The 27,522-nt window shown below is 38.6% G+C and overlaps 1 protein-coding gene across 13 annotated transcripts in view; it reads right to left on the bottom strand.

Moving 5' to 3' along the window:
* CTBP1 (C-terminal binding protein 1) overlaps positions 1 to 27,522 on the bottom strand; it is a 248,841-nt gene that overhangs the window by 23,123 nt on the left and 198,196 nt on the right. For 8 of the 13 annotated variants that reach the window (XM_026112673.2, XM_026112675.2, XM_026112676.2 and 5 more), the window contains 2 exons: positions 15,737 to 15,891; positions 3,451 to 3,595 (listed from right to left, as the gene is read on the bottom strand). In XM_026112673.2, coding sequence (XP_025968458.1) covers positions 3,451 to 3,595; positions 15,737 to 15,891 — 300 coding nt within the window. Of the gene's footprint in view, positions 1 to 3,450; positions 3,596 to 15,736; positions 15,892 to 19,486; positions 19,704 to 21,140; positions 21,230 to 27,522 lie in introns of those variants that run through there. The other 5 variants (XM_064511569.1, XM_064511570.1, XM_064511568.1 and 2 more) reach the window with 3 other exon arrangements.

Raw genomic sequence — 27,522 nt, 5'->3', positions numbered from 1 at the left:
GATGTCAGTAACTAAGTTGAGTATGTTTTAGTAAGCATTTTACATGCACACAGGACTGGGTACTTTGAATATAAGGACCATGAGGTCAATAACTGTTGTTTAGATTTAATTTTGTGAGTTAGCTTTCCACTATCAAGCAGACCTCCCGAAAAGCTATCTATACAAATTATTGAAAAACTAAATTACTTTAAAACAACAGCAATTCTTATAAAGCCTTCATGGGACAAGTATTATTATTTCCAACATATATATGGGTAATCATGACACAGGTAGGAACAATTTGTTTTGTGTTGCACCAGGGTGTATAGAATTGCTACAAATAGTACTGACGTCCTTTCCTGGTCCCTCACAGAACTATTCGAGAGATAACCCATTTAAACGTCAATAGAGAATATAAAATCTGCTTTTGCATGGCATGTAAAGATAATGCAAGTCCATGCTGCTAACAGTTGAAAAGGTAATAGTTGAAAAGGGGATACTATCAAGAAGTTAAAAGACAGATTTCCACCGACAGTGGCGGAAGCTGGACAGATTCAATACTCACTACATTCCGTTTTCACCTCAAAAAACAGATCAGGCAACAAGCAGCTGCAATTGCAGATAAGTTATCCCATTCTGCTTTTTGGACAAGCATTTATCTTCCAGTACTCAATGTACAGCAGCTAAGCAAAATGTTGTTTATTTGAAAAAGTTTGTGTCCTGTTTGACTTGTCTCTCTGATCTTTCTATTTACGTTCTATTTATGTTCTCTCCCCAGTCATCAGCTCTCACTAGCATTTGTGTCTCAACTGTGTTGACTAAGATCACAGACAGCACACAGTATAAATTCATGGCAGAGAAAAAAGTATTTTGTATGGAAGAACAACTAGCACTGCTTTTACTGCCTAGTTGTTTGGATTTCTACATAAATAAATATTCAATGAGCCCTCAGTTAACATCATGATATCTTATCAAGCAAGGAAAAAAAAAATTCATTAACAGTAATAACAGTAATCTGACAAATAATAAGCTGATACCATATTTATCTATGTTTTACATTCAAATGCATTCTTTCTGCTGCCTGATACTTTTTTCAGCCTTCTTAGATCAGTAAAAATCAACCAACATAAGTAGGCTGCACAACTATTTTTCTTCTCTCTGCAGTAGAGATGTATGGCCGGCTGAGTCATTCTTCTTAGACTAACAAAGATAAAACAGCTTCATTTGCCGGAATTTTAATTTTCGCATCCTGCTAACATCAACGGTAGCATGAAACTCACCATATTTTAAACCAAGAAAAAGAGAGCGTGAGAGTGGGGGGGGTACTCTTTTTTCACAGAAAAGAAACATCCCTCTACGTGGACCATGTTAAACAGCTGTATTCATTTATACAAAAAAGGTCCTTCTCAGGACCTCTCGGGCAAAAATGCCGATTTTACATGGCAAATCAGATTTAACAAGTATGTCTCCTAATGGCTAGCATCAATGAAACAATGCTTTAAAAAAGCCGAAGGAATTGCATTACATTTTTGGGAAGTGAAACAAAGAACTGAACTCACCTTACACCTTCTTCCCTAACAGGTTTTCCTATGAAAATTGTAAACTGCAGGAATTTCTTTTCCCCACATTTTCCTCCCCTTTAAAAACCGCTAATTCCAGAAAGGCAGAGTGAACCACAAAAAGCAGCAAGAGAAAGGCAAGGGCATGAAGAAAAGAGACATTTCACAGAGGAAAAGATAAACTCATTCTTCCCTCTTATCTCACATCCCTTGCTTCTGTGCTTCTCTCCTTTTTCCAACCACTTTCAGTGATCTGGTGCACAGGCTCCAGGCTAAAAACTCAGGAGACTACTGGCTTCACCCTTAACTCCCATTTCACTTGCCTCCAGTTACATCACACCTCGTATTTTCTAGTCAACTATTAATAAACTGGAGAAAAAGTAGACCAGATCTTTATCCAAAAACATCTGTTTTAATACTTTTCAATAAAAGTAAAAATGGTAACAAGAAAATAACACCAAAAGGGAAAAAGAGGTAAACTCCCCGCTGGGGAGCTCTCTGAAAAATACCCGAAAAAGTTAGAATTAAATTTCAGGAGTAGGTCGCACTTTAAGGTCTAAGGCCATAGTATATTCCATGACTGAACTGAAGTAGGTTTTTTTTTTTTTTTTTAAACAAATTAACTCTCACATCACCTCCTTGAGAGGCATACTATTTCAACAAATGGAAAATTGAGCAACAAAGTGATTTGTACAAGAAATGGTGAGTCAGTACTGAAACATTAGGTGGATGCATTTCAACTGTAAGTTTGGGCTACCATCCAGCGTGGAGACCTGCACAGAGAGGGAACAAACCTGCAGAAATCCTCCTCTCCCAGCAGCAGCTCTCAGCACCACTGAGACGCCTGACCAGACCAGGACTGTTGCGCCGTACCGAGGGTTTGGCTTTGGAGCCGGGATTTTACCCCAGGCCAATCTCTACATACGTGTATGTTTTCTGTGGATCACAATGTACATGACTAACTTTGGCACTGTCCATAAAAAGTAGGAATACCACACCTTTGATGCCTTCAGATCTGATCTGTTCTTTACATAAACTTCCAATGAAATTCTTAGCCTCTGCCTGATGTGCAAAATACAGAGCCATTAGAAAAAGGTGGTTATTTTACTATCAGTTACTGATAAGCAGAACCAAATTACAGCTCCTCACTATATCAATGGGACTATTAGAAGGACGAAGCACTATCATGCTGAACTAAGCATTTCCAAGATCTCCCCCCAAAACAATGGAGATTATCTTTAATAATTTGCCCCTACTTACTCAGAAAAATACAAAGAAAACTTAGAAATTTATTTTCAGTGGTAGTTTTACCTGTAGACTATAGATACCAGAGAGATTATGCTTAAGCAAGCAAAGTACAAATCAGATTGCTGCTTTATTACAGTGAAACATTAAGTACCAACTCTTCCCATTTCTACTTTCTAAATTTATTCTGAAGCAAAAACAACTAAATCTCCTACAAAAATCGATATTTCTGTTTTATGTAGTGCTTCAGTACTAAATCTCATGCATCATAAATAAGTCCCAGGCAGTTGATAATGATCTTATTTTTTATTCAAACAGTCGTAGTTTGCCATATTGACGGAATTGTATTTTGTGATTGGATTACAGTAGGCAGTAGCTAAAATACACAACTGGGGTGAAAAAGAAAGAGGAAATATTATGACCTTACTCTCTGGATTTATCTTGAACAGGCAGATTGTCATCCTGTCACAAAGCCATTAATGTTATCACTTAATTAACAAATGATAGTATCTCCATAATGATTTTTAAACACTTTGATGAGAAAATTATACAGCTTACATACTATGTTAGCGTAAATTATACAGACAGTATTAATGCAAGGACTTAGTTGCTATCAAATTTCTGGAGGCAAGTATAAGACGTGAAAGAATGTCTTTAATAGTCATACCTAAATCACCAGCAGATTTGATGTCAATATTATCAAAACCACTGCCAATTCGGACAATTATTCGAAGTGCTTTAAATTTCTCCAGGTCTTCTCGTGTTAAAGTGATAGTGTGATACATCAGTGCACCCACTGCTTCATTTAGTACCTGTAAGTAAAATAGAAGAAAAAGTAAATATTTTTTTTCTTTCATAGCATCTCAGCCTAATCATGTATAGAAATCTGAAGGTATAAAAGGCTATATAAGCATTAAATCAGTATCTTTTGTTTTAAAGGTTATTTCTCCACATATCGTCCAGCCTCTTATTAGATTTTTTTTTGCCACCTGATATATCTGTTCTAGCATGAGGAGGCTAGCTTTCAAAAGAGCTAAGAGACCTCTATTCATATCCTTATTAAGAGGGAAAACTCTTGTCATTTCACAGGAGATGCCTTGCAGTACTGGACCCTAAGCACAAGCACTGACGGACTGCATCTGTACATGCACTCTGAAAGCACAACATGGTGCAATCACTCACTTTAAACAGCGAGTATTTTTATGCTCAGGCAGCTGACATCCAGTTTTGAACGGTGTAACAGAGCAGTATCTCTTGACAATACATACAGTGGTATAGCAACAGCACTATTCAACCATTTGATACCTGAACAGAAAACATTCAGTAATCATCACAAAACCGTTAGACAACAGAGACCGAAATCTGTCAATTCAAACATAAATACAAAATGCCTGTCCCTTAGTTTATTTATACAGCAACTGTCTACAGCTCTCACTGATGAAAAATTGGATGTCATAAAAATTGGTATAACTGAGCTGCAAAACTAGACATTACCCAGAAAATCAGCACCTCTAAGAAATAAGAAATTCTATCAAGGCAAAAAATATTGCAGAAAGGAAAAACCTGCAAAAGAGTAAAAAAGGAGAAATAAACTAATAGGAACAGAAAGGTTTGAACATCTTTCAAATTAATTTAGAATACACCCAGCGTATTCAAGAAAGTTAAGATGGAGAGCGTAGGGAGAAGGAAGGGAAGAGGTTGCCACAAAGAGCCCAGCAGTTTCAAATGCTGCTACCAAAATGCGGTGACACTGCATGCCACACAGCTGATACGAGCTTATGGTTTCGTCTCAGAAAGTAGAAAATATTTTACTCTCTCTTTGTATGCAAAGTGGATTGTTTCATTTCTTCAAAACACTTTTATTCCCACCCTCCATGCCCTGTCTAATATCTTAATCATCCTACAAGAAATAAAACACACAAATCATGTCAACATCTAAGCCAGCTGTAATGACTTTAAGAGGTTCCTATAATGCACATTACATAAAGGTTCTGTGGAGGCTCTATACTTTATTCAATAGTTTTGTGGTCTGGTACTTGCACAGATTCTTTCATCTGAAGTATTTCTGCTCATATGAGCATTTTCTATGGTATTGTAAAATCATTTTTTTAATTAACACAGATCATTTTAAAGAACTATTGCAGCAAAATACAATCTTGCACACAAAGGATTACAACTTCCTGCTGGAACCCAAGATCTGCAGCAATAATTTTTAAAATGAAAATACACAGATAAAAATTTTAGAAGGAAGAAAAAAAACATGACAATGAAGAAAGCTGCTCTTCACTGGAAAATCAGAAATGACACAGCCTTACAGTATGCGGCTATAACACAATTCAAGGAGCAGCTGTAGGCTGTCCCTCCTCCAAAGGGTCATACCCACACAGCTCCTTGATTTTAATGGTAGAAGAAAGTCCTTTGGAGATTATACCTAGCTGTCACCAATCAGGAAAACGGCACTCATCAGAACACATTCACTTCAGCTCTTGAAGAGGGTTAAGGAAAAAAACAGTTTATTGGTTTTGCTCCCACAGTGACAGAGAGCTGATACAGACCTCCTATAGTGCCGAGGTGAAGCCCATACCTGTCGCAGGCTATGCACGCCATACTCTCTCTCCTAACTTGACTGAGTGCCCATCTCAACTGCCTTAGGATTTTTAGCCTATTAATTCCTAAAAGAAAACTATTCCAAAATCTCACGGCTCTAGTGATACGGAAATTTCTCCCAACTCCCAGCCTCAATTTATTTGTAGCCTAGCTTCTAGCCATTTGTTTGAACTGTATTTTCTTTCCTTGGTGTTTACAATCTGATATATTTATAGACAGCGATCATATCTCCTCTCAGCATTTGTTTGGCTAGACTTAATGAGCCTAGTCCTTCTAGGATGACACCTTTCTAGCCCTTGATCATGCTAATGCTTCTTCACTGCGTTCATGCAAGTCTACGCTTCACTGTGAGCGTGGGTGATCAGGACACAGGCACTAGCTGACGTCTCTCTCCCCATCGTGTTAAAACATGAGTACTGAAAACAGCAGTGTGCTTACTGGCAATCTCTCCTAATGAATTCTCACATTACACGTGTGTTTCTGCATGGCCAGTACCACACTAGCAGCTGATCCTTTGACTAAAGGATAAATCTGAATCTTTCTCTTCCTAAAGCACGACTTACTGTCACACTCCTCGGTTTACACCAGGACCTCCTCCTTGAGTCACAACCTTGAGTTTTGTACTGCTCAATTTCCTTGCATTTATCACTGGAGGCCTCAAGATCCTCAAGGTCTTTGTGATATCCTGGTCCTCTCCAAGTAGCCACATCTCCCCCTCTGTGCTGCACCACACACGTTTCCTCCTCCCACTCCTCCCCCTTCCCAGGCTCCTCTGGACAGCTGCAAGGTAGCAGGAAACATCCCTTGCTCAGGTGTCAGAAGGGCAAAACCTGAAGCGGTCGAGAGCTTACGATGATCCACCTAAGGCTTATCCGACAGCCAGACTATTCCTTCCCTGCTCTCCTAGACTGAAAGAAGTCCGTGGTGTGCACGTGCGCCCGTGAAGACGGGCAGCTGTTCCTCCAGGCACCACCAGTTCACTTTCAGAGCAGCTCTGGGACTGCAGTAAGACGACAGCTGAACTGACTCAGACATCTGTGTTTTAAAATGGCAGTGTTTGATTCGGGAAGCAGCTTTTCACTTCATAATCATACATATTTTATTAACTCAGCCAGGCAAGACCATAATTTGGACTCTAAGAGCACCAGTCTGGGCTCCTTACACTACATTTTTGGGGCCTGTTCAGGTTACGGCTTGGCACTAGGAGGAGACTGAGAAGAATGCAGAAGCTTGGGAATTTGTTCAAGAAAAGGAGGAATATTCTTCAAGTTAATGCTGACGCTAGTCATTTCCACATATAGTTCTTCACCCATCATATGGAATATACAACTAATAGATGTAATGACAAATCTTTCAGAATTTTTAGTGTCTGAGACTCTTCTAGGATTATGGACAATTTAGCAAGGAAATGCTTTGCCAATATGCAATCTTCTGCTATTGTGTATTACTTCACATTAATTTGATTATTTAATTATGTCAGTGCTTTTTGCAACTTGCCATGTAATTGAAGTATGTCAAAAAGGCAAAAAGTCATGGCAAAAAAATCTGAAGCTAGAAACATTCAACACTGGTGGATGTTAATACTGCCATTTAAAGATTTAAAAAGTTAATAATGGAGTTTTTATACTTTGAAATTTTATGAAGAAAATATATTTATATTCTCTGCCACAAAATGCATACAAGGAAGTCCAAAAAACTTATCCAGAGATAAAAACAAAACCTATCTAAACTACATCTGAGTATAAAACACAAAATTGGAATCCAGTATGTGTAAACACTTCCAACTAAATAATCTTTAGAAAAAATAACCATGCATAGGACTAATATACTGATCACTTATGAAAACACACCCAGTGCTGGATGCCTGAGAGAGACTGGGATTGCAAAGTATGGGTTTTTTCCAGCATTTCCCACGATCAACTTGCATGATAAGTCGTTCACCACATACAAAGCATCAAATTCTAGTTCAACAGCAACAGAGTCAAAGTCAAGCTGGGAGAATTTTATTACAAAAATGTCAGCTAGTGTCAGCTTAAGTCAGCTACACATTTGAAAAGTAAGCCAGAAATTTCAGAACAGCCCAAGTATGTGGCAGTCAGACAGTTCTCTTTCATGATCTCTTACACAGAAAGAAAACTTAGGCAAAATCTGATACAGAACAAGCCGAATTGGCCGGCTGTGTCCCCTCCGCAGCCATTCCTGCTGTCATCAGACTATGGTTGCGCTTTTCAGAACGAAAGGCTCTGTGATAAAAGTTGAAACACAGGACATGAGTTGGCTTCTTTCTGTTGCCAAATGCTTAGGTGGCCAATCTGCGTAATTTTTATGCCTTCAGTTATCGACTTACTTCCAGGTAAAGCTATAGCAAACTGCTTCTTGAAAGCCTTTGTGATACCCTCTTCAGTGAGCTGACATCGCTCTCAATCAGGACTGTTCAGACAGCTCTTTCTGCTGTTCTTCAACCTCAAAATGACTACTGTGCTTTCACAACACGCCAGGTCTCCAAGGCTCTTGGAGGACAGATGACACTGTAGTAGGAGACATTTCTATTTCAAAGAACTTAACAAATCTTGGGTAGTGAATACTGAAGGTTGAAATCCTTTTTAAACATTTTCCTCCCTATTTTTTCATCTTTGGTGAGCATGGGCTATTTCAGTCACCACTGTAACACGCCTCATCAAGCCATGCCTCAATATTTGAGGAATAATAGCCTAGTTAGTATCTCCCATTTCTTCTCATGTCTTGTTTGTTTTACAAAAAAGTGTGAACATATCATAACATGCTAAGCATTGACCAGCCAAGCTTTTTTTTCTTCTTTGGTCATCTAAACATACACTGCTATATTTTACTATGGGTGACTAATCCCAGAAGCTTGCAGATCAAATCTGGAGTACAAAAACATAACACAGAATTTAAAATTCCAAGCTACTTCAATGCTACTAACTCACAGAGACAGAGCACATTTATAAAATATATACAGAATGACAATTTTTGTCATAAATTTTCAAAGACTTCTATAAAATCATCACCAGAATATGACACCTGACACATCAACTGGTTCTAGAAGCTATAGGATGTTCCATTTTTTGGACTTGGAGTTTGCTGTGTCATCTCCAAATAAAATACATTCCAGTGTCACCAGCAGACTTGAGGTATTTTGCACAATTAGAAAAAATGTATCTTACTTACACTGGGTAGGCTTTATATTATTTGACTTGCAAAAACCAGATGCATGTCAAATTTGTAAACGACAGTCTGTAACACAGGAGTAGACAGCAGCAGACTTGTAGCTGCTCTGAAAATCTCACCAGAACATCACTTGCTCAAACAGTATTTAATAGGTCTCCAAAACTCTGCTAGTTTGTGCTGCTGTACAATAGCTCCAGTTTCTCTTTAAAAGACTATCAGCTTAATGTTAGATTCGTATGACCTGTGTCACTGCCAATAAGCCACCCATCTCATGATACACACTTTATTCCGCCAGGGTACTGTCTAGTGTTCCTCGACTTTTACTAATTTTAGTGGTATCAGATCAGCCCCTATATATTTAAGTTTATACTTTATATAAATACAAATAAGTACAACATTTTTACATAAACATAAATAAAACTTATTTTCAGACTCCTGAAAATTGTCTCAAAAAACTATATACACTATACGCTATAGTGCTAGTTATATAAATAGACTACATATACTATATACTTAATACACTACTATAGTGTATGTATGTTTTTATATATATAGGCATGTATGTTTTTATATATATATAAACATACATACTATAAATATATGTTTACGTAGCATGTGTGTGTGTATACAGACAGGCACATATGTAAAACTGTATATATATAAATTCTAAAAAAAAGTATACCCTGTAGCAGATTTCCTTTTAAAAATGGTACTGAAGCCAGTCTTTCAAACCCAGGATTTAATTGATAATTATATGCAGTAGTTTTATGTCACAAGTTAACTCTCAAAAAACTCTTTTACTAAATAAAAGGCTTAAAATGAACCATCTTTGTTTGTTAACAGAAGCTCTTTGCAGAGGGCACAGGTCTATGCGCTAATTTGTATGTTCTATTAATAATGCAGAACTGTGTAACATTTCAATTCAAACCCCAAAAAACCCCAGTAAATGTGGTGACAGAGGAAACAAAAACTGTTACTAATGGCCAGCAATTTTCAAGCTGCAGTGACCCTTAGTAAGATGTGGTATTGGGAAGTGCGGTGACACTGCCTTACAGACAGAGCGGAGCCTGCGTGCAGGAGCGATCGGTGCTGCTTCCCGGGTACCGCAGCCTTCGACTCTGCTCCTCCAAGGGTTGGACACTGGCAGCCCGCCTCAGCCTGTAACCTTACACTCGACCTGTAACACTACCGCTGGCAAATTTGACAGTTGTTGACGGAAGGGTCGCTGAATGCAAACACGGATTTTGTATACATGTTTACTGTGATGGATATGTGTTAACTACTTTGTTGCATAATTAAGTGTAAGGAAAGATTTTAGGGCTTTTTTATTAAATTGCTTAAAATCTTTCATAAAGAATCTGATCCAAGGCTCATTCAGAAAGTCTTACTAAATTCGAGAGGTTTTGGATCAGACTCTAGGTGACAACTCATTCCCAAGTATGTAACAGTGTTTTGAATGAGCCAGCTTCCTTTCAATCTATAGTCTTCCAGAATTAAATCCTGATGGAAAACTAAAAAGCTGCAACTATATCATGAATACAAACAGTGGTGGTGGTACCAAGGCAAGATTACATCTTTATTGCTAAATAAAGAGAAGAATCTGAAGCTGAAAAAATTATCTTACTTAACCACTAATGTAGTAAGAACAAATCAAAGGTTCGCCTGAACAGCAGCAGCACTCTTGATCTGCTCATATCTGTTTCAAAACATTTGTTGCATCATGAAAGCTCTTCAGCTCATCTTTGAAATAGTCTCAGATAAAATTTTAATGATTGGAAACATTCCTACATTTAATTCCTACATAAAAACAGTGAAAGTTTCCAAGTCTTACACCCTTGAACTAGAGGTTCAACTTTTGTATTTTTTAATTTAAACCAAAAATATGGAAAAGTAACATTGCCCGTAAAGATGATTTAATTTTGATGTAGTTGACTGCTGTCAAAAACAAATACACCAAAAGGAGGACACTGCGTAATACACCAAAAAAAGGAGAATGGGAAAATGCACGCAGCCTCAAATAAACTCTTAACTTCTTTCTAGAATACATGTTTTGCTTTTAAGATCATTCCTAATCAACTGTGCTTCCTGTCTTCTTCATTTAAGTTTGTAGCGCTCACTTAATTTTTCTTTCTGTTTAGTTTAGACAACTTCTATTTCCAGACCCTGCGTATTACTTTCAAATTGCTTTGGCGCTGCGAAGCACGCGCTGTGTTACGGAATATACAGCAGACGTCAAGAAGGCCAAAGAGTAAAGAATGCAAACTCCACAACCTTAGGCAGCACAAAGACCTCAAGGGTGTGCTTGAGTCTGTGACTCCTAGAAGTAGAAAGAGTGAGAAATACTGCAGAAGTCAAGTGCTGGGTAGGCTGCCAAGGAGCAAGGAGAAGCATTAAATCCTAAGTGGCACTGAAAGGAAGCGGGAACTGGAAAAGAGAGGGGGAAGGACAACAGAGGAGGATGGGGAAAAAAGGAAGTGCACCCAGAATGAGCAAGGAGGGAAGTTAATTATTTTTAAATAATTTTTTGGGATGAGCACCTATGTTTTTGGTGGCATAAAACATCCTGTAAATTTGGAAGCAGTCTGAAATGGTTAGTGAGAAGGCTGATTTGCATGTAATTAATTGCAAAAGAAATACAAACAATTTAAACACCGAGTAACTTCTGACAGTAATGGAATTTCTGTTAAAAAAGAAATCTAACCACAAACATCTTAAAATTAGTTTTACTCCAAGCACGACTGAATTGAGTGTCCCAACAGGAGGCATTGAACCTAGGTCCCAGGTAACACCACCTCTCCGTGATGCAGCTTGAAAAACACACTGCTTTTGGAAAAAACATACTGCTCAACTTCATATAGCCACTGGTTAGAAAAGACTTTGGTTGATCTAACGGCAAGAATATGTAACATAATAAAATGGGACTTAGGTGTCGAAGTTTAAACAAGTTTACTGTATATATGTATATACTCCCAGAAATAATCATCTATGACTGTCCTTAAAAACAAACAACTTCTGTATTGGGGGGGGGGGGGGAGGAACACCAGGAAAACCATACACATGAGTGATTTCTCAACAAGTGTAACACATGTCCTCTAACTACAAGAAGTTATTTCAAAACTTTGGGCCACTGTCAGCAAATGTCACTACTCACTTAAGCACTGGCAACCTGCTTTTCAAGGAAGGAAACACTCACACCTTCGCCATCCAAACAGCTTTCCAAGCAGAGCAACACTAGGAATGAATGTTTTGACCCAAGCTGAAGCAACTCCGTGTTTTAATGCCTATTATTATTTACTTATGACCTTAAGCAAGTTACTTATTTTCCATACTTTAATTCCTCAGACATAAACAGAGAACAACAAATAAACTATTTGGCATAAGGAAATTGCTACAGAACTGCAACTCAGGCGTTACCCTATTTGCAGAAAACTTTGCCTAATTAGCACACATAATGAGGTGTAACAGCATTCACTGACACCCTGCTTTTGACCCACACAAATGATGTTCAAATCCCGATTTCTTTTCCTCCTTTCTGTATGCGTTCAGGTTTTTCTCAGCCTCTTTGCATCTCAGTGAAAAAATACCTAGATTGTACTTTGCTGGTCTCTCTCTCACCAACTGCTACAAACTCCTCTTTTTCACTCCCTAGTTACTTTGTTGTCTAGCCATCTGAAAACACAGTAATTCAAATCATCATCCTGTCTCTGCAACCTCCTCACGACCCAGCAGGAATCCTTTCGCCGGACAACAAAATGTTTACTCTTCAAACGCCGACTCCTCTCATCCCTGCGATCGAGACTCCACAACTAATCCAACCCTGCTCGTACCAGCTCTTAGCTCCTCTGGTCATCGTTTTGTCATCTCCTCATCAAACCTTCTTTCATTACATTCATGTACAGCCACCCATCTACGTGGATCAGACTTTTATATTTACAGCTATGGTGATTTAGTAAAGCACCACTTCCAAATAAGGTATCATAAGTTGTACTAAACTATAGGTATTTCTCCACTGTAACTCTACAGATGTGTTGAAAGCAGCCTTGTTTCACTGCAAGCGAACAGTGGGAGTGAAAAGTGAACACCTTTCATACGCAAGTGAGCAGTGTTGCAAAATTTGTGAAACTGCCTCTTTATCTATGTTACAGTAATAAGATAACGCAATCTGATAATAAGCTAAGGTTTGTGATTTTTGTCACGCAAATTTATTATGTGGTGGCACACAGGAACTTTGTAAACCCAAACATTTTAGGACTGCAAAAGCCTTTGGATTAATGAAAATATGTATTATGACAAGGTACTGGATGCTAGTGAAAAAATATCTTTCCGGAGGAATTACCAAGTCCACTGAGAATGAATTATTTTGGCGTAACAGAAAGCAAAGGAAACAACTTCTAGCGTATGCACTAAAACACAAAAAAAAAACCCGTGGAGGTCAACACCACATCACCTGCGATCCTCATCAAGTTTCAGTTATTCAAATGCTTTCCGAAGCTACAATTTGAGATGCACGCACTGCTGACCTACAGTCTCAAAATCTGAAAAGTTCATTCGCTACTCACCACTGACAACAGAAAATATTCAGTGTTTCTATGGAAAAGCATCTATGTCACACAGGAATTTCCCAGTCTTGATGCATTATAAGTAAATGACATTGCTGATTTTGGGAAGTAAAGCAGAGGACAATACATGCTGTGCAGGTGCCAATATGACAACACTGTTCACCTGAAGAGTGCTATTATCCAGTAACAAAATAAAACCGCATTTACACTACTTATTCTCCATGTGCTATTTACTCCTTGTAAAAGGGATCTAGCTATTTCATAGATTAAACTCATAATGATGGTGCAAGATAGGAAAACAAAGTAAGAGTAAAACAACTTTTAAATACAAATAAAAATAAATACATAGAAAAAAGACAGATTTTAATTAGGGTATAAAGTGTATAAAAGGGCAAGGGGTGAAAAAAGCTTGGGTTGATGTCTCATACACTTAAAAATTAATTACAAATTACTTACAAATTAATTTAAAAAAATCAACCAACAGTTAATATCCATTTTTCTGCAAATATCTCAAATCATCAATGAAGACAGAAGAGCAGTTTTCATGTCTATATTTGTTCTCTAATTAGTTACTGTTAGGTTCTTATTTACTGCCACAATGCTGAATAGTCTTGGCTGAATGCACAGCAAAAACACTGGTCTTTTTCAAGGCATGTTAGTATGAAGGTTGAAATTTGCCTTAGGTTTTGGTAAAACCTTGCTGTTTCAAAATAAAAGTTTAGATTTCGAGTTTATGCCATCCCACTGACCACCCACCGTAAAGCTGGTCTCCTATGTGACTACATAAATATGCAGAAAAACAGACACGAGATCAGAGCTATCATCTTGCCAGCTCTGAATCTAGCTTTTAATTAGTATCTTCCTTCAAAATGAATGTCAAAAGAAGAGTTTTAACTACCCTGTGGGAAACAACAATGCACCGAAGAAAGGGTGTCTGGAATACAGATTACTTTCTAGTAGGAGAAATTTTATTTTCTCCATTTTCCTAGTTGCATTATAAATTATTCTCTAAGTAGCTGAACAAAACAAGTTAGTGACATTACTCCAATACTACTGCTGCAGAAAACATCTTTAAAGATCATTCTTGACTACTGTTCTGACAACAGCATATTCCTATATGGGGAGAGTGGTGGGGAGGAGAACAGGAAGGGACTGGGAATCTACAGGTCTGCATCAGAGACATCCACCAAGGAACTATGTGCACTGCTTCAGGAGAGCGCTGTCATCTCTTCTTTTTGCCTGAAACATGAGAATCAGCAGTTCTAGTCTGCTGTGTTGATTCAACGTACAAAGGCTTTAGTAGCCCCTTTGTTTTTTTTAAAAAAATGGAAAAAACAAAAACCACCTACAAATTTCAGAAGTTTTAACAGTGAAAAAGGAAAGTTTTTTCCCAGAGTAAAAATATTTTTCTTAAGAAGTAACAAGCTGAAAAGCTGGCTGATAGCTTCTCACCAAAAGGATGCTGACATGAAAGGGACTATAGAAAACGAGATTTATTCACTTAGTAACAGAAGGGAAATTAGTATTGGTTTTATTTTCAAGTAGCTGACTTCATAATAAAGTCATCAAAGGAACGATTAAGGCTTTTACCATATACAGGTACTAGACTTTAAAGCATTTAACAACGATATATATTATAAGAACATGAGAAAGAAAGAAATAATTAAAAGTTATGAATTCAAAATAGCGAAGAACTTCTGAGAACCTGTCACAAACCTAAGAGTTACAATAATGAGGGAAGGGCAAGTCTAACCATATATTTTCAAAGCAAGAATATCAGTATGGGTCCGCTAGCCAACAGTATCATCATCAAAACTCATTCTAATCTATGGATATATGGAGGTGAAAAGGGTTTTTTGCTGCCCAGAAAAATAGGGATTTTGGATACTAGGCCTTCAAGCTGAAAGAAGTCTTCTGAAAGAAAACGTAGGCATACTGGTCAGCTGGCTCCCTTTGACATCATCGTGAAAATGGGTATCCTGCTGCCCTCTAAGAAAACCAGAAATTCTCAGGAAAGGGCAATTAATGGTCATGCAAACTTCTGGAATAGCATACATTTAGAACACACTTTTAAATTCATTTTCTGAATAATATTTTTATTACTATTTGTTTTGAAACACTTTTCTGCGGCGTCAGTTCTCAGTGTGTGTGGCCTCCTACCTTCATTTGCACGGTTCCTTGGCAAAACAGAGAAGTTTGAAAGTTCTCAGCACAGCCAATCCAATACTTGTATTTGGCTTTCCACTCAAAGGCTTATCAACAGCATTTCCGAGAAGCATTTCAAAGTATCATATAAAGATACTTTTCTCCCAGATGTAACTCTCTCCCTGCATCTAATCCCACCGTATTCAGTGGGTACGCATAATAAACAGCATCCAACGAGACACGCTCACAGGAGCGTATTTCAACGCAGGCATTTTTGTGTTCGTCATTTATTGGAAATGGTAGTTAATTTACTAACTTGGATAACCTCAACTGTTAACCAAACTGCAAGAGCACTACCACAGCTAACACAGAATAGTCTATCTGTTTGTAATCATAAAAATATTTGCATTTTGTTTTCTAAAACACTTAAACCATACCACAGTGTAGTATTACCTTTTCATGAATTTCTTGCGTAGACTGAGCATCACAAAATGCCACTGTGGCTACATCCTTCAGAATAGGCATTTCTACTGTACAATCCCTGCCATCCAGCAACGCTACCAAAGGGCGCGGATGCATGGGCCCATTCATGATCGGGGGTCGAATGCCTACAAAGAAACAGAGAAAAGGTGTTATTCAAGCCATGATAATCTAATAAAAAACAGGTTACAGCTAGTCTCTGTATTCTGATAGCAGGAAAAGATTTCAAGGACTGAAGCCAGTAAAACAGTAACAGACTTACTGTCATAACAAACAAAAAAGAGAAAGTAAGAGCTGAGAGATAAAAATGCTATGGGGGCTCAAGAGGCTGAAAACAGAAGGTGAAAGAAAACAGTACGGGAACAGTAAATTCGTTTTGTAAAAGGACATCCTTACTGCGCTATCAAAAAGTGTCTGTCCAATCGTAACCAAGATTTATAGTTTGATTGGATTCCACACTTTGTAAGCTCTAGACAGAGTGAGAAAAAATCTTGTCCAGGCCTGTAAGAGCATAACTTATGGAATACCATAAGCAATTCAGTGAGTATTCCAGTTTACATATAAGCTACTGATCTGCCGAGACTAAAATCATACTGAAAAAATTATTACAGCAAAAATTTGTATCTATGAAGACCCAATGTCAAAGTATAAAGGCTTAATACTGATCTACGTAGGTCTGCTTAGACTTAAAAATTTTAGGAAAGACTTCTGTACGACTTAGTCAAATAAACACATCATACATAATCCCCATCAAAACCTCTCTGACAAAATATGAACAAAATGCCCATTCTTAAACCAACACCACACTTAGGGGAACACTGTACAGCAACAAAGAAATACAGGTGTTTAATACTTGGGGAATTAAAAACAGTTGAAAGTGCAGACTTTATGTATATCCTCTTTGTAGAGTCTTAAAATGAAAAGTAATCTTTACAACAACATATTTTGAGAGCATCTTTTTAACAGTATAGATGCTGTAAGTATACAAAAGTACAGAGGAATAATATTAAACCACTACTTTTACACAAAAGTAGTTAAGTATGGGTGGAAAAAAGGGACTTCCTAAAGAGATAAGGAAAATGAAAACAAGAGTAAAGTATTTGATTTTTTTCCTCTTTCAAAAGAAGCAGTTGAAAACACTGCAAAGAGAATCGGGCTGGATATTTCTTGCATGCAGATTTCAACAACACACATTTGTTGCAGTGTGAATTTAAAACTTTGCTTACTGTTTGATAATACAAGTTAGTGTAACACTAATGCCAAAGACTGAGATTCCCCAGCTACCTGCTACAAGAAATCCCTGCCTGTTAGGTCCCAGCCCGGACCAAAAAGCAAACCCCAAGAGACTGTCACCTCCACATACAGGATACCTGGCAAAAGAAAACAGCTGCTGGGGAAAGGGATTTTGCCCATCACCAGAAGGAGCATATCATTTCCTCACAGGGATGAAGTGCAGGTCCGGGGCTGAACGCGTGCAACTAAGGAGACTGTTACCCTCAATATCTCAATTAACTGCCTAGCCTGCACCCATAAATTTTGCGTTCACCCCTATCAAACTCAAAATAATACGCTAGTACCTACCACAATCTGGCATTAAACTGTTTTTTACCTATTCAAACAGTTTTATACTTGATTAAAGCAGGGAGATTGGAAGCTTTCCTATATCCGCACTGTTTTAGCTAGTACCTCAACTGGAAAACTTCTGGAAATTGCAGCTGGCTTTAATTTAAATGTAACTGTACAATACATTTTTAATTGCTTATTCAGCAGCAAACAGCAAAAGGAGCTCTCACACTCAGGACATGAAGGCAACAGATCCTAACCAATACTTTTGTATTTGGTCACCACTTAAATGCATTGGTTTCTTTTTTGTTCTAGTCCCGACATCTCCTACAAATGACAATGCCTATGGACTGCAACTGCAGTAGTCACACTCGAGGTGACAGGCATTTCGGACGTGACAATATTCCCTAGCAATGATTTCTGTGGGGAGACTACTACAGAAAACTCTTCAAGCGCATCAATTCCTAACCTGTCTGTTGCAACAGACATCCTTTGAAGTACCTTCTGATGCACAGAAAAAATTCACTCACTATTTCTATAAACTAGCACTTAATATCCAGCCACTAAAATTAAATGGAAGCCTTTTTAATATAATTTTTTAAAATCCTGCATCTTGCTAACTTACTGTTGTTACTTGTATGAACTAGAAAGAGCCACATACATACCCTGTGCACCAGTCATATTTTTAATAAATAAACCACATTCTAATAATGCGGTTCAGGACACAAACATAACACGAATACACAATATAAATGCTACACAGTTATCCAGAGAATAATTACTATTCTTTAATAGGAACTTAATTATAAAACCCCATATTAAATATATTTAGAAATACCCTAAAGGATGCTATAGACTTGCTTATGTCTCTTTCAAAATAATATATGTAACAATTTTAATCAAATGTAATTATGTTTTGAAGCATAGGTGTAAAATGACATTGCGAGTCCTGTTCGTGTTGAATAGCCTAAACTGTGTTCCTTTTAAAAACAAAATGCTATGGTCACCATCTCTGCTAGTCCAGCAAAGTCAGATCTGAATGACAAGTTTAAGCCCTAGCTAAAAGAAAATGAATAAAATGCAACTCGGACGACTGTTGAAGGTGATCAAGGAAGAATGTGGTATAGCCGAATCCCTCACAGCTGCAACTAAAGCATCTCTGCCAACAGAAGAGCACACAAAGTCCAAAGCAACAGCAAACAGAAGAGGAGATTAAAAAGTCATTTTTAAGAATCACTTTTCTGATTAGAACTACTCTTGAAAAGCATAAAACAGTATCACAGAACACAACTCTTAAAAAAAAAAGAAAAAAGATTCCTCAAAAATATGAGTGTGGTTTATTTTTCCCTTAAGCCACTATTGATTTCAATAAGCTACGTCTGTCTAATGGTGGTGATTAAGTGGTACGCCAGGCCCAGAGTACAGAAATTAAAGTCAGAAAAATAACTAGAAGGTACTTTTACCCAAGAAAATCTCAGCCTTGGTCCTGTTAATAGACTCCACAAAATTCAAGCATATCCAGTGACCTTGACCATGAAAACACCACAAATACCTTGCTTGCCAAAATCCCTCCTGAACTCCAGCGCAGACTTCCTGTTGCACAACCTTTCTGCCTAAACACCGTATCGCCGAACTACAGACAATAGCTCAACACTTAAGTAAACTTACGGTAACCTAATCACAGTGGTAGCCACTATTTACAGTTTACATTTCAAAAGACACAGTTTCGCTATGAATCAGACCCTTCGGAACACAAAAATATTTCTTCCACTGTTCAGACACATTCGGCCTGTTCCTTATCTAGAAATGTCATGCTCCACCACGTGTTTGGTTTTACAGCAGACCCTTAGCATGGCAGTATAAAGCAATGTGTATTTAAGAGCAATATTTTCCATGCCTGCATTAACAGTAACTCATGCAACCCAGTGCCAGAGAGGAATAACTGTAAACTGGTCAAAAATGATACTCTGCACCACAAACATGAAACTCATTTAAAAAAAAAGAAAGAAATTTACTTAGTTGGCTTACTCAGGTATATGGTATAGCATTGTACATAAGACAGATAATACAAATTATACCATCCACCCCCATATCTTAGAACCTTTATTATTTATTATGGGAGTTTATCCTGACTTCAGACTTTCAGGAACCCCTACCAACCTGACATTTCTTAATCTGAGCTTGATTGCCAGGGTCATGAATTCGATTTCTCAATGCTTTACAATCTTCAGCATTCTGAGGCAAAATAGCAGCCTGTCATTCGATCCTCATTTCCATGTCTTTAATTTTTCTCGCAGCCTCCTGCAATCTTGAACCAAAGCTTTTAAACTTCTTATCCACTGCAACCTCTGTAGCCTGGATCGTGTTCAAATTTTTACTAAAAATTAAACACAAAAAATACATTAAAACAACATTAAGGGCCTGACTTGTGCGCGCAGAAGCCGGGAGACTCAAAGTTAAAGCTTCTCACTGCATCTGCACCCTTCCTGCCCCGTTTGGCTACGAGTCTGCCGCCATCCGCTAACACCCCACGGAAATCAGCGCCGCGCAGGACAGCGGGGCCCTGCGTGCCCCCGCACCCGGGCCGGCCCCGCTCGCGCCGTGACCGCTTGGCCTAGGTGAGCAGGGGTCTGGGATAGTGTGGGACGTCCACCGCCGCTGGTGCACAGCCGAGTGCTGCAGGGGGCTTTAAAGATAGAGTGAGAAGCCTTAACTCTGAGCTTGCTGGGTGTAAGTCAGGCCCTTAAGGTCATCTAAATGTATTTAAGAAAGAAGTTTTTCCTGGCAGCTCAATCCAGCTATTTAGTTACATGGTGGGGCTATTTTCCCCCCAAAGAGGAAACTGTCTGGTGGTGAAGCTCTTGTGTCAGCGACTGTTGGGATTTTTCTAACATGATACCATGTACAGTATGCACACGCACAGCTGGAGCACCTAGCCGCACGGTGAACAGCTACATACGGGCAAGAGAATAACACCTTTTTCAGGCTCTAAAGAAAAAAGAAAAGAAAAGAAAAGAAAAGAAAAAAGAAAAAAACGAAAAAAAGACCGTCAGAACCTCATCCTAGTCTATTTTTTTGAGAAAAATCTTGAAACATTAAAAAGCAGCTTTCAGCTACAGAACCTGATACGAGGTCAGCCCAACACACGAGCAATTCAAGCGACTGTGCTCTCTTGCAAACCAAAGGGTTAATCAACCTATTGCCCAACTTTGCCACCAAAATGGGAGAGGAAGGCTCTTGAACTATTGCCTCCATGCCTCTGAGGGCATGAGGAGGGTCACATTATCAGACCAAACTTGGCATGAGATATATTTTCTCAAAGCTGAAAGAAAAGACGACCTACATAAATGCTTTAGTTTCCTCCCCGCTCCCAAACCACACCTGTCACTCCCGAAACACGGGCACACACCTCTGCATACTGCGCTCGTGCGAAGGGGCACGTTCAGGCACATAAAATCAGACATGCTGACAAGCGCAGGGTAAGAAACTTCCACCGACATACTCTAGGCTTTGATCATTTTAAATCTTTTCTAAAACAACCATTTCTGTTACAAACAGACAGTAACTAAAGTGATCCCGTTACACAAGTAATAGCGATTGCAATGTAGATCGTAGATTTTCTATTCTCTTGTCAGCAAATGGCTTCAAATGACCATGCAACAAGATGAGCTATTAAGATTAACAAAGATTATCAATGTCACTATTCCATTTTTCTGTGACTGATCAATATAATAAGAATCATAAATGTCTCTCAAAAAATAAATGTTAAAATTAAAGGACATCGGCAGGTTTGTAGGCCCAAAATTTGACCTACCTTTCATTTTCTTAAATCTGTTTGCAAAGTCCATGCAATTCTTTAAATGTGTTTTTCTTTTTTCAAAACAAACGCTTCAATTCTTTTTTCTGAAAAATACATCAATGCCAAAAAGCACAACACTTATGAGTAACCCTATAACGACAAACCAATATGCATATGAAATGGAGGAGAGCAGCAGTAGAAATGAGAGTTTTCATTTTCAGGTTTCTCGGGGTTCTTACAAACAAGTGTGAAAGATTAAATAAGCAGGAAAAGTTCCTTGACAATGTCCTTTTAAAAGAATTTTTCCTACAAAACTTCCCCTATGCACTGTAAAACATCAAAGTGATTTAAGTTTTTAACAAAGTGCAAACAACCAAAAAACCAAAACAATTACCATTTACAAAAACAGGACCCTAAAATGAGAGGTTGGACATCCAACTAATTTAGTCTTGCACGTTAACATGAGAATTATCCCCTACAGCAGCTAGTTTTACCTTATATTCTTTCTTAGGCTGTAAATGTGGTCAAGGTTGTCACTTCTTTACCCTAAGTCCTCAAAAAACTAAATGTTTTCCATAATAAATGTTTACACTAACTCAAATAAAATGTTGTCAAAACAAGCAAAAATATCCCACTCATAACATGACCGCAGAAGCTGTTATGAATTAGATTTGCCAATATGCACTATAAAAATTACTAGAAATGCCACACACAGTCGTGTTTTATGGATCACGAAACATCATGAATTTTTAAATTTGGGACGCCGGTTTGATCGTCCCGTCGTTTTGTGCAGCACGGCCTCAAGGGACGTTCAGAATCAAGATAGGACAAAATCTGAAAATCAGGCAAGTAGCAACAAACTCAGAAATGCAGCGCAGGTACATTGATCAGTGAAACGCATGCAAGAGAAAAAGCACGTTTAACGGTCTTCATCGTTTTGATATTTAGCCTCTAAAATGTATGCTGTCTGACACACAAGCCTCCTGGTTCCTCCAGAATCAGCGCCACCACCTTTTGCCATCGTCTTCAGCTCAACTCAGGAGTTAATCTCCCATGACATTTCTTTTTGGTGGTGGTCATGAAGCCCACCACCAAACAGGGCATGGCTGGAAAGGGCAAAGCTGGGCTTGGAAGTCTGCATTAGCTAGCAGATGGACTTTCATTTCCCTTTTTTCCCCCCCTCCATTTAATGTTTCTGGCTGGACTTCTTAAGATTTTAGGGACCTACTGCAAATCTTACTGAAATTAACAGAAACAATCCCAAATTGATTTTCAAAGAAATAAGACCTGCACCTTACAATACACGTGTAAGAGAAGACTAAGCCTAAGCTTCACCTTATGCATATGTGCAGTCTCTACTGAAGTCTACAGGGCTTAAAGGTTAATGCTAAACATACTGAAACTTCACAGAAACAGAGCATAGCTAATGGATGCTACTGCACTCTAAGCTTTTTATTTACCTAAACGCAGTAAAAACAAGTCATCTTCCTTCTTTTCTTTTTAATTTGCAAGAGACCAAGAAAAATAAAAGTGGTTTCCGGTGCAGCGCTGACCCAACCATGTGCAGAGCAGTCACACCCATCTGTATCCTCCTGCTAATTGCAAAGATTGAAATACATCCAGCTGCTCTCTCCATGACATTCACAGCTCAGTCACTTATATAAAAATACATAACCAACTTCAATACTACCTAGTTACCACCCTGGTTCATAGATTTCCATGGGCACTTGGACTTAGGCATGCATTGCATCTTTATTTTCCCACTGGTGGGAAAGCAGTATCCAAGCAGATTGCTACATCATACAGCACAAAGCCCTCAAAACAGAACATTTTGATACGACTATCTTGCTTGAATTTCCCTTTTGGCACAATCTAAACAAAATAAGCCAATGATTTCTATATAGAAAATTCCACATTTTTCTGCTGTTACTGATAATCAAGATTCCTCACTACTCCTCTGTACTTGCACAGAAAATAAATGTGGCACTCTCAGATATTATGGTCTCATAACTGTGAGAATATGGTTACTTTTTAGAAGCACTGTCTAAGTTGTCCTTTTTAAACATCTAGTAATCTGTTGGTTTTTCTCTCTAATGTCTGTCAGCAAGTCTCAAAATCCTCAATGCTTGTCAGGGTACAAAGAATGAACTCCCTACCAGAGAAATTTGGAAGCCTATGATCAGAAATAAAGTTTTGTTAGTGGAAACAAAATCATCCGGCAACATTTTCTATTTACATTTTTACATTTTTTACATATTTACATTTACTTCAAATACCCATGTGAAAACTAGCAGGAAGTACTGCACATCTATCACAAAAATTACTCAATGATATATTCTGAGCATGCTATAATAATATGCCTAATCTTAGCTAATGCTTTTCAAAATAAGTCTGAAAATAACATGAATCAAACCTATTTAATGTCAAATGAACAAGTGGTAATAACAAAGCGTTACAGTAAAAAATGTTTTAATTGTCTTTGAAGGTTAAAAAGCAAATTAAACCACAACATTCAGTAATGACTACATCAAATACTAAAACAAGTAAGGGTAAGTATTGGCAATAAAACATATACCAAATACAATACTGTAGAGGTGCCATTTTAAAATAACAGATACATGAAGGCAAAGAACAGAGCTTTCCTTTGATATGCAGCATTTCAGCGCCCGTCCCCAGTAAAGACTTCACTCAGTTTCAAGCATTTTCAACTTTATTAAGTAAGAAGAAAAGGAAGGAGGAAAAAAATGAGAAACATATCTCAAATGGTGGAGCTGCCCTAGCTGAGCACACTGCCATTAATCCCAGCTTCAGAGAAATTTTGGCTAAGGCTGCCAAATTTATTGCTCAGAACACCAGCTTGAAGGTGCCTGTGAAATGCCCCTGCCTGCAGCCTGCGGCTTAAGCCACAAGCTGCTTCATAGCTCGCAGGAAGTAATGCAATGAAACTCGGCACAATATATACAACCAAGAATCAAAGAATGTGAAAATTATGACACACTTCAGCAGTCACTTTTGCCCATAATTCTCACTATTGACATCAACTTCTCTCCTAGTTACACATGAGAAAGTATCTCTAAACCAGAAAACCTAACGCATGAATCAAGCTGGCATCAAAGACATTGCCACAACACACTGGAGCCCAGGTTATAACCACCGCCACCAGCTCCCGAGGCAGCTACCGCGGAGCAGCCTCGCACATGGCGACTGTCATTTGGGGGGGCCTGAAGACACACACGAACTCTAGCTTAAAATACAATGGAGCTTACATGTTACCCTATAAACTTTATAGGTTGGTGGGTATGACTTTTTCCTTTTTTTTCTTAAGGCTAGAAAACTCTTCCTGACAGGAACTGGAAAAACAATCTGCTTCAACAACTGTAATAGGAGCAGAATGATTAACTCCCTGCGCCGTTCCAGTAACAACACGCATCATGCCAAGATACACTAAGACGCTTTCCACAGAAGATGCAGTACTGGAGAATTTTGAAGACAGTGATCAGGATACCGAACACAAGTCTAGCACAGGTTGGCAAAACGGGGCTGTAATTCCACACGAAGTGAAACGCGCTCAGCGCAAAGCAGCAAGCAAGCAAGGCTTTCGTTCACCTTGCTATCAGAGCCGGCGTCTTTGCTGGGAATTTCACATAGGCTGAACATCCACATGACATAAATTTGGAATGCAGTGAACTCAAGGAATTACTCTTGATCTGTCTGTAAAAATATTACGTATTTGAACTGTAAAGGAAATATGTTAAAAAAATAAAAATAAATCTCTCTCTACTCCTAAAATATTTCTCCTACGATAAGCCACACCATTCCAGCACATTGTTTTGAGGTTTTGTTTTGAACCCACACCCCGAGCTGTACATACGCCTTGGGAAGAAAATAACACTTTCTAGGGCTGTCAATGCAGCCACTTTTGGGAGCATTAATTCCACATCGTGTTGTGAAGACACTGCCAGTGAGGTATTACAAAGTGTACTTTCTGAATCCAGCCTGTCACGGTGGCTCCTCTTTGTGCTCTTCTTCTATTTGCGGTGCCGCACAGGATGCGCTCTCAGAGAACGAAATCCAATAACCCACGAGCAGCCAACATCAAAGGCTTCCTTTATTCCGATCCCAAACCCTGAAAGCAATTTCTCTAACAGCGCACCTGTACTTTGGCCAAGAACGTTAAACTATTACCTGGGGCACACCTTGCTTTCCTTATCGAAAAAACCTGAAGATAAGCAAGTGTGGGGCCCTAGATATCAAATTAGTTTCACAAGGTTTAATTTTTTGAGGTCAGCAGAACACACTCAAATGACACTAAAAATAACAGTACTGAACTATTTGACATGAATACTTAGCTGTCGTCTTTATAACTTTTTTTTTTTTTTGAAGGAAAGCATGTAATGTGATTCGTCTTCCTTTCAGCTGAAAATCATGGCGCTACTTGTGGTAGCAATGCTTCCAGTGTAGAAAAAAAAAAAAAAAAGACTTTTGTTCAGGGAGGAGAGCTAGAAACTTCCCCTAAGTTTCACAGCTAAAACATTTAGAAGCCTGGGCTATATATTTCTTAAGATCAGGGTAATTAAAAAAGGACAATTCAACACAGTATTAAGGTTGCTGGAAAATGGGGGTAATAAACTCTTTCTGGCGCTACGTTCCCCTATGTTCCTCGGAAGGCCAAAGTGACGCACAGACTACGAGCCAGCACACAGGGCTCCTTCGAGCTCCTTTTGACTCCTCTCCCTCTCCAGTTCCTCCTGCGAGCGCTGATCCCTGCCGTTCTTCGTCAATGCTAAAGAAATGGCTGCTGCCGATTACAAGCTTCAGAACAGCTCTATCTCAGAAACGGGAAAAGGAGAAAGTCTGAAGCATACTGGAATCAAAGTCCTCCACTTCCCACCCAGTGCATTCGGCAGGCCAACCCATCCTAACTGAGCCAATTTTGAATAAATAGGATTTTCTAAAAAGATGTTCATTTTGAAGGTAAGCAAACAGGATGTATAAAAATGACAGGCGCATTGAGAATGAGCCAGTAACAACAGTCAAAGAGCCAAATAAAACAGCCAGTTTAAGGCAAAAGCTTGGTTTATATTATCATGTTACATTTAATCATAATATAATAAAAGCATATGATGTAAGAGAACTGTTCTACTGAGCTTTTCTTCAAGCAGAGTTTTGAGTTTCAATTACAAAGGCTCTGGTCCCAATATCACAGTTAAAGCTGTGCTGAAAAACAGTTAAAATGGGGAGTTACTCCCATGACTTGATGAGAGAAGCAAAATATTTCTTCCCACACATATCATATAGTGAGAGGGTTTGGAGAAGGTTTTTGAATGCTTTAAGTTGTTTCCACTGAACTGGTGAAAAGTCAGAAGCGTTTAAAAATGACCCATATTTGCATTTTTTCACTAGGCTTTATAAGATTTCTTTCAATCTCTGTAGTTTAACCATTTCAAACTTGAAGAGGAACCACTCACATGCCTAAAACTGCTTTGTCTGCAGATAAAGGCTTCAAACTGTAAATTTTTCAGGGCACGAATCATGTTTTCTCTCTCTCTCTCTCTCTCTCCAAACTGCATAAAAGGTCAGCACTAAAAACATCAGTTCAAAGAAAATTTTATAAAAGCAGTTGCTGGCTTTACTATCAAGAGCTACAAAATCTCGAACAATAGGGTAGCCTTCATTCTTCACGTAGGCACAACTTCTTAACAGGTTATCTTTTCAGCTGTATATTCTTGTTTTGACCTACAGCTATATTTTGGAAAATGAATTCACTATTGCATTTCCCCGCAAATAAAAGTTGTCAGCTTGCAGTTTTATTCTAGCATTTTCCATACACGGTTTATCTTAAAAAATAAACTTCTTCTAGCGCCTGTGTCCACCAATCTGCAGGCAGAGACATTTGCAAAGTCTGCCCACGACACACATGTGCGTCACACAAGCGCTGTCTCCCCCTCTCTCGGCAACAGCCTCAAGCTTGTGCAGCGTTACAGCTTGTGAAAATGGACAGTGACAGAAACAGAGCAGAGCAACTTCCCTACAAAACAAACTACTGACTGACAACAGACTGAGAAGTCATCAGAATGGAAACCAGACTAATGTATTAGATGAATAAAGCACTTCCGAAAGAAGAAACCTTACTCTCTGGGTTTTCTACGTACGCAGACTACGAACGGTGGGAATGCCGGCAGCAGGATAAACAACGGAGCGCTCCACGCCATGCACCGGCGTGGCATTTCTCAAAGCAGAGTCGCGGGAAGCGCTCACGTGACCTGGAATTTTATAATCCAGAGATAACCACAGGATCGTCCCCTTTGCACAAGAAACCTCAACAGGTACTCTGAGACTTCTTCTGGTGCTCAGAGAATGGACACGGGATACAGAAAGATACTGGAAAGCAAGCGCT

The sequence above is a fragment of the Dromaius novaehollandiae genome, chromosome 4 (genome assembly GCF_036370855.1).
Source record: "Dromaius novaehollandiae isolate bDroNov1 chromosome 4, bDroNov1.hap1, whole genome shotgun sequence".
In the NCBI taxonomy this organism is placed as follows: Eukaryota; Metazoa; Chordata; class Aves; order Casuariiformes; family Dromaiidae; genus Dromaius; species Dromaius novaehollandiae.
Note: the sequence above shows the minus strand (reverse complement) of the source record. Positions and strands in the feature narration are given on the sequence as shown.